Below are 8,507 nucleotides of genomic sequence, written 5' to 3'. Positions count from 1 at the left end.
ATAGTTGTCTGCTTCACCTTAGTCACCAGCCATTATTTTGAGCCTATTCCTCTGGTTTATATGGGAGGGATTTATACCTTTCATTTTGAGAACTTTGTCATATAATTTGAAGGGCAACCTCCTACCTTTAGTCACCAGTGAAGCAAGAGATGGAACCTCTTGATTCCAGTGCACTCCAGTGACTACACCACTAGATGGGTAGTCTGGGGACTGGAGTTCTGGTCTGGGCTGTAACATTGGCCAGCTCTGCAGTATTGGGAAAGTTGTTTTTCTTTCTGTTCCTGCCTTTTGCCTGTCTTGATCATATGCTTTTCAGGGCAAAGGACTACTTCCTCAATATGTGGTTGTACAGTACTTAGCAGTACAATATCACTCAAGAACCCTAAAGGCTCACCTACATCACTTCCATGCTATGTGCAGGAATGCTGCCAAGAAGCATGCCCTGCTTGCTCACTCCTACAGAACGAGCCCAAATTCTGGAAATAAGTCGTCATGATTGCTTTAGAATAGCCCAGAGGGTAAACCCCATTGCTACTCTTAGGCTCTCTGTCTCAGATGTGCTTCTTGCTGTGTGTTCATAGTCTAGATATGGTCTAGATACATTTTATAATAAAAAGTGCTGATAACTCCAAAACCAGGAGGTCTTCATGCTGACAGTGGAAAGAGCTATCTATGGTTATCATCTTTTAAATGTTATCAAGTCAATGCGATATGTGGGCTTATCTGTAGAGGCCAGGTACAGAGTCAGGAATTTTTTAGTTCTTTGGGCAAAGTCACATTAATTTTCTCCACCAACTACTTCATCTAAGAGAGTAAAAATATAATAACATGAATCATTCAACAAAAGCCTGAAGATGAGTGGCCTGCCATTTATTGTGGGCCTAGACAACTTCAGAAAATAATAAAAATGCCCACTCATTGAACTAGATAGTTTTCCACAAGAAATATGGTTTACATCTGGATCAAGACACTTTTGCATTGTGTAAAAAATGCTTACAGTGATGTAGATTTAAAATAGAATAAAGAACATAAGAAAAAAATTGACTATTTTCTTTCAACACTTTTTGAACCCTGTCAGGTTTTCCCACATGTAACAATTTCTTCAAAATATGGTAAATCATGACTTAAAGGTGATAGTTAGTTTGGAAGGGCTGAGTAGAGACATTAATGGATATTTGATTGGAATAATTATGATGGATCTGCTTCTCATGGGTTATAATGAATTTCAGATGCAAATATGATCTATAGTACATTTAACTTAATTGGAGAGATCACAGGAGAATCATAATATTATCCAGGTTTAATACATTTTAACAATCTCTTCTACCTCCAAGGAAGGGAGGAGAATTACAATTTAAACTACTTGTAAGGTAATGTTTGTTTCAAATTTCCTAACCTCATAGCACTGTCCTCAATCTGTAGCCTGACCAACCTACATGAATGCACTGTTCAGGAGCTGAAACATCATCAGGCATAACAACAATGGCATTCAGTTCCTATATTCTCCATGCTGCTGCTTCTTTCCTGGTGGCATTATTCCAAGGGAAAAGGGTGCCTTTATATTTTGTTTGTCCCTTTCAGCCTCTTCATCCTCATCATATCTTTCATCCTCATCTTCATCTTCCTCATCACTTTGATGAGGGCTGGAAGGCTGGGAGACAGAAGGGGATGGTGGGACTGACGAGGGCCTGGGGTACCTGAAACCTTCCGTCTGCCAGAGACATAAGAAAGAAATGAACATGGCAACAATGTAGCTTGTAGGATATGCAGAACAAGGTCTTGCTGATGCTTTCCAGGGCCAAACCACAATTCATATGTTAAGTGATGCAAGCTTTACCTGCCCCAGATATTAAAATTAAATAAAACCAGCACTCATCAGGTTCAAGATTTTCCATACTTTCCAAGTTATAAAGTTATAGTTTCTCTTTATTCTGGTATAAACTTGGAGTAATTGACTAGTGGAGTTACTGGATTTAGACAGTACCCTAATACTGAAAAACCTGGCTCAATATTTCTTAAAGAGTTAGATCCCAACTTCTAATCTGAATACTCCTGAATTTCTATGTGAATGGGTGCATGCTGAAATTTAGATCACAGCCTGTATTCAAATCTGCATTGCTACAAGCAACAAATGAAAACCCAGATCGAGAGTTTTGGTTTGGGCCTGTAACAAGGAACCCTTGACCTATTACTGGGGGAGGGCTACAAAGCCAGCCGAACCAGCAGGAGCCATTTAAGAGAAGGGTCTTTGTGGCCCAGGACAAAGACAGCTGCAAAAGCCAGTAACTCTGCTCTGGGGAGTGGCTGCATGCTGTGGAGGTAGGAGCTAAAAGGCAGGCAGGCAGCTGACAGGGCTGGGACTGATGAACAGCCCCTGCTCTTGGACCAGTCAATAGGCTGGGTTGACTGGAAGGGACAGGGCAGGGAGTAGGCTTGCCTTCAGGATGGAGAGGCAGTCTAGCCCTGGCTGGTGAAGGGCAGGATCCCTCAGGTGGGCCACAGCAGGGCCCAAAATCAAAAAGGGGAATTCTGGGAAGTAAGGATCAAGAGAGGGTTTTTTTTTTTTTCATTTGGCCTTTTTCTTTTCCCTGCCACAGGACCCAGAAATGATAAAGGACTGCCTTTATCATGTTGAGTTTGTTTATGAGTGCCTGAAAAGGCAGTATTTTTTGTTGAAAGCGGTTGCTTGCAATTTTTGTTTCTGTTCATTTGTCCAGCGGACCAAGAGCGACTGTGAGAGGAGGTGAAGGTCACATTGTAGGTGCCTTACAGCAACCTGCGAGATTCACCCCTTGTGGGCAAGGGGTCATACACTGAGAGAGATGAGGATTTAACCCATTTGAGACTGGGGAACCAGGAGGGTCCAGCCCTATCGTGAAACCAAATTTGCAGCTGTACCACTGCTACTAAAGAGCCAAGGCTGGACTAAGTGGGTCTAAGTCAAGGTTGGGCAAAAGATGGCCTGCGGGCCACATCTGGCCTGCCAGACCACTGTATGCAGTCCATTGGGGCTCCTAAAATGTTTTTTAAAATTAATATTTATCTGCCCCTGGCTGTAAAAAATGACAGGATCCAGGGGCAGTAGGACCCAGGGGAAGCCATGGCAGGCCCATGGAACAGCAGGGCCCACCTGGCCCTGGCCCTGCTCCTGGCCCCACCCCCTCACCTGGAAGCCCCTACCTAGCCGAAGCTTTTGGCCTGGGACCATGGGGCTGCTTCTGCCTGTGCTGGAGCGGAAAATTCAGATAAGAGTGCGGGGACAGGTAGGCAGGGAAGGACCACCGGTGATCGCCTCAGTCCTTGGGCTGGGACGGCCAGCTCCCGCTGAGTCCTGCGGTCCAGCCACTCAGCCAGAAGTGAGCAGGTGCATGGGAGCCAGCAACAGCTAGGATCCTTTCATCCAGACAGGTGAGAGCAGAGCACATGGGGTTGGGACTGTGCGCGCTGGTACCCTCCTGACCATGAGGCTGTGGTAGGGGCCCGGGAGTGAGCAGTCATGCAGGAGCCAGCGCCAGTGCTCCCCTCTCTTCCTCCTGGCGCAGCCCAGCCCAGCTCCATAGAGCCCAGCCAGCCATGCCCTGGACTCCTGTCACCCCACTCTGGGCCCCACCAGCACTGGCCCTGGGGCACCCTGGGCTGTTGCTGGCTCCCATGTGCCCACTCGCTCCCAGCTGCCCAGGCCCGCAATACAGATGGGGACCAGTGTGCGCACTCCCAACCCCATATGTCCCACGCTTGCCCATCTGGATAAAAGGATCAGGCCCCAGGCTGCCAGGGTGGATGCCCACTGCCCTGGCTGTGTGGCCTGGGGCCAGGCAGCTGCGAAGACTTGCATCAGGGCCTGTGGCCATGTTTGTACTCCAGAGGCTCCTGCCGCAGCCAGAAAGCCAGGGGCCACCAGGGAAGAGCCTGTCTGGCCCTGGTGGCAGTGCAGGGGGCTTCCTGCCCCCAGAGCCACTGGGGGGCAGGAACATGGCCCCGGCCCTGGGAAGTGCAAGGAGGCAGTGTGGAAGTTACATCATACACCTGAGGCTTGGGGTGGCAGTGGCCCAGCTGCCCCCCCATGGGCAGCCTTGGTGGGTGCTGCTGCCCCAGAGGGAAGTCCCGCCTCTCCCCTCCACACCACAGGGAGCTGGTGGCCTGGCAACCGTTAGCCCCCTGGCCCCAGGATGGACAGGGAGGCTGTACCAGGAGCCAAACTAGGGCTGTGGCTGCTTTTCTGCTTTAGAAGCTCCTGTGGCTGCAAGGAGCCCAGGGGCCTGGGGAAGCCCCTGGCTGGCCCCAGGGGTAGTTTGAGGGGCTGCTGTGAGCTGGCAGGAACTCAGCCCAGGGCACAGGAAGCCCAGGGAGATCACAGGAGTTTCTGGAGCAGAAAAGCAGCTGCAGGCCTGATCCACCTCCTGGCACAGTGTCCCCTTCCATCCCAGGGTCAGGGCCAGTGCTTGAACTGCTGGCAGGCTGCTGGGCCCCTGTGGGAAGGGGGGCCCGGACATGCTCCTCAGGGTGGCGGCACCTGCTAGGGCTGCCCATGTGGGGGGCAGCTGAGCTGTTGCTGCCTAAGCCTCAGATGTGTGATGTAACTTCCACGCCACTACCCCATGCTTCTCATGCCCCAGGCCTGACAGGCCCTTCCCTAGAAGCCCCCAGGCTCCTGGTGGTTGCAGGAGCCACTGGAGTGCAAACACAGCCATGAGACATGGGCAACAAGGCTGGCCCTGGCTGGCCCCTGGCATGGCCAGCCCTGGGGCCCAGTGCCACATCACGGTGGGAAGGCCTGGGCCCACTTACATACCAGGGGCCCAGAGACCTGCCAGCAGCTTGCCTGCTGGCCCTGGGATGGGCAGGGAAGCTCTGCCAGGAGCAGAATTAGCCCCACAGATGCTTTTGCATTTTGGAGGCTCCTGCAGCTGCCAGGAACCTGGGAGCCATCCAGGAAGGGCGTGGCCAGCCCAGGGGAATGTGCGGGGGTGCGGCCAAGGCTGCTGGGGGCAGCACAAACCAGTGGGGGCCCAGCATGGAGCTCTGGAAGCCCAGGGAGGCTCCCCCAAAGTTAGAACTGAGAGGCTGCACCTGCATGCTCGGGCTGTGGGCTATTGCAGAGCAGGTCCAGGTGCACACCCCACATACCCTCAAACCCTTCCCGCACACCCCACAGCCACACCTTCCTCCACACACAATCAAGCATCCTACAAATACCATACACACATATACATCCACAGCTCCCCACAAACCTCACACCCACCCACCCATACCTGTGATACCCCTGCACACCCCGCATACTATACAAGAGTAAGACTGCATTTTGAGCTATTATGCAATCACTTCTACATATACAGCAGAAACGTACACAAATCAGGACAGAAATATGTTTTTAAAATTGTATTAAAATATATTATTATAGGTATTTGATTTTTAGTACATAATTTGTTTTTTTTCCAGCTCTAAGATAGTAAACCCTCTTCCACAAAGGAGTACAGCCTGGGGCAAGGGGAGGGACTTGCGGTGGCAATGGTCAGAGGTTAGGGGTGGGGCTTCTGGTCTCAAAATGGTGACCAGGGGGCGGGGCACCTGCTGAGGGCCGCTACCAATGCGGCCCTTGACAGCTTGCCAAAACTTCACAAGTGGCCCTCTGCCTGAAATAATTGATCTAAGTGAAGGGACCAGCTAGAGAAAAATAGGCCCTGGCCAAGAGAGTCAAGGCCTGGACAAATACAAAAAAGGGAAATTAAGTGGCCCAAGGGGAATACCATTCTAAGGGTGCCTGTAAATGTTAGGGGACGTCGCTCTGACATGCTGTCATTACAGTGCATCAGAGCAGACTCAATTAGTTGAATCTGCTGGAGCACACTAATTAGCACACTCTAGCAGCCTTTGCACCTCATGTATTCAGCATCCCTGTGCTTCAAAATGGTAGCTGGGAATCTTTACCTAAAGCTCATCCAAATGAGCATCACCCCCCTACCCTTGCAGCATGTATAAAGGCGCCTTAAGGCTTCAGATGCCTTCCACATAATTGGCTCCATCAAGACATGGCAGGAGAGATACAGGGTGATTGTTTGGAGGAGCAGGGGGGCATACTAGCTGACTGCTGGGGTTTACAACCTCCTGGCAGGCCTAAGCTTGCCATAACACCCCATTTTCAGTTGTTACTTTAAAACAATGAATTGTAACTGGATTTGCCTCAGTTAGGTTTTAAATAACCCAGGTCCTAATTTTGGAGCCGAGTACAACCGCTCCCCAAATGGGTGCACATATACTATTTATGATAAGAGTAGATTGAACATGTGCCTTGATTCTGACCAACAACTGTTTCATCCTCAGCTCTTATTTAGATTAGTCTTGCATGATCCACAGATCATGTACAGGGGATCATGCAGAGGACCCTGGTGCCTCTTGACACCTTGCCAAAATGCCCCTCCAAATAGAACTTGCAAAGCAGTCTTTCTATGGGTTTTTATGGGGGCATAAAATTAGAAGGTACCAATTTCCATCCCAGTACCAAGATCTTCAGTTGCTCTAAATTGGCATAGTTTTACCAATGTCAGTTTATAGCAATGGAAGATCTGTCCCTCCATTCAGCTGATGGCTCTGTCTTTCATGCATATGTTACTCTTTTGTGGCAAAATAATCATTTTTAAAAGTATTTTCTCTCTCTAGACAGTAGTTAAAAATACAGAAAAAAAAATCTGTAAGTACAGACATCACCTTGGGAGGAGCACTTGGTTCCATCTCAAATTTTTCAGGGAAAGCTCTGCTGAGAGCCAGGTGTCTTGCATGCATGTAGTACTGAAATGTAAAACAAAGAAATACATAGATTAAAACAGACTTACTTTTGCAGGAAACAGACAGGAAAAGTATTGTCTTCTCAAGGAAGGAAAGAAAAAAAAAGGCTGACTATGGCCGTATCCACATGAACGCATATGTTTCTTTCCCTGGAGACAAGTAGCAGTGGCACACCTTATGCCATGCACCCTCTAGTACAGGGGTGGGCAAAATAGGGCTTGTGGGCTACATCCAGCCCACTAGGCCATTCTATCTGGTCCGTGGAGCCCCTAATTTTTTTTTTTTAAATGAGTATTTATCTGCCCCTGGCTCCTGTAAAAAATGACAGGAGCCAGGGGCAGTAGGACCCAAGGGAAGCCATGACAGGCCCCTGGAACAGCAGGGTCCACCCAGCCCTGGTCCTGCCCCCTCAGTTGGAAGCCCCTGCCTAGCAGAGGCTTCTGGCCTGGGACCGTGGGGCTGCTCATGCTTAAGCCAGAGTGGGAAATTCGGGTAAGAGCAGGGGGACAGGGAGGCAGGGGAGGATCGTGGGTGATCACCCCAGTCCTTGGGCCAGGCCAGCTCCTGCTGAGTCCTGCAGTCTGTCCATGCAGCCAGAAGTGAATGGGTGCATGGGAGCCAGCAACAACCAGGATCCTTTTGCCCAGACAGGAGAGTGCAGGGCACGCGGGGTCAGGGACGCGTGTGCTGGTCCCTGCCTGACCGCCAGGCTGGGGCAGGGGGCTGGGAGCAAGAGGGTGTGTGGGAGCCAGCTCCAGTGTTCTGGGGTGGCTCCTCTCTCTCCCTGCTGGTGCAGCCCAGTCTGGCTCCATACAGCCCAGCCAACCATGACTCAGGCTCCTGCCACCCTGCTCTGGGCCCCGTCAGCACTGGCCCTGTGGCACTGTCAAGCTGTCACTGGCTCCCGCATGCTCCCAGTCCCCCAGCACAATGATACAGGCAGGGACCAGTGCGCACACTCCTGACCCTATGTGCCCCACGTTTGCCCATCTGGGTAAAAGGATCAGGCCACCCAGGTGAGTGCCTGCCTGGCCTAGGGTCAGGTGGCCATGGAGACTTCCATTGGGCCTGCAGCCACATTTGCACTCTGGCAGCTCCTGCTGTGCTCGCAGTGGCACGGGCCACTGGGGACTCAGCCCGGGGTGTGGGAAATGTGGGAAGGAGGAGCAGAAGTTTCCTTGTGCACTTGAGGCTTGGGGCAGCAAGGGCCCAGCTACCCTCCACCTCACATGCAGTCCTGGTGGGTGCTGCCATCCCAGGGGGAAGGCCCAGGCCCCCCATGCACCACAGGAGGCTGGCAGCCTGATGACAGCTCGCCCCCTGGCTCTGGGATGGCCAGGGAGGCTGTGCCACGAGCCAGAGCAGGACCGTGGCCTCTTTTCTGCTCCAGTAGCTCCTGTGGCTGCAAGGAGCCTGGGAGCCCCAAGGAAGCTCCTGGATGGCCCTGGAGGCAATGTGGGGGACTGCCACAAGCCAGCAGGGACCCAGCCCAGGAAACAGGAAGCCCAGGGAGGGCGCAGGAGTTTCTGGAGCAGAAAAGCAGCCACAGGCCCAATCCGGCTCCTAGCACAGCCTCCCCTTCCATCCCGGGGTCAGGGGGCAAGCTGCCATTGGGCCACTGGGCCCCTGCAGGGCAGGAGGGGCTGGGCCTTTCCCCTGGGGCAGTGGCACCTGCCAGGGTCCCCTGTGTGTGTGGGGGGGTGGGGACAGGTCCTGGGCCATTG

General features: G+C 51.9%; 1 protein-coding gene across 3 annotated transcripts in view; it reads right to left on the bottom strand.

The window, feature by feature from the left end:
* Positions 1–855: 855 nt before the first annotated feature.
* Positions 856–8,507, bottom strand: part of GYS2 (glycogen synthase 2) — an 85,389-nt gene continuing 77,737 nt past the window's right edge. For all 3 annotated transcript variants that reach the window (XM_059726596.1, XM_059726597.1, XM_014609767.3), the window contains 2 exons: positions 6,706–6,786; positions 856–1,711 (listed from right to left, as the gene is read on the bottom strand). In XM_059726596.1, coding sequence (XP_059582579.1) covers positions 1,490–1,711; positions 6,706–6,786 — 303 coding nt within the window. In that variant the 3' untranslated portion in view covers positions 856–1,489. The remainder of the gene's footprint in view (positions 1,712–6,705; positions 6,787–8,507) is intronic.

This window comes from Alligator mississippiensis, chromosome 4, assembly GCF_030867095.1.
Source record: "Alligator mississippiensis isolate rAllMis1 chromosome 4, rAllMis1, whole genome shotgun sequence".
Taxonomy (NCBI): Eukaryota; Metazoa; Chordata; order Crocodylia; family Alligatoridae; genus Alligator; species Alligator mississippiensis.
This window is presented reverse-complemented; position numbering and strand designations above follow the sequence as displayed.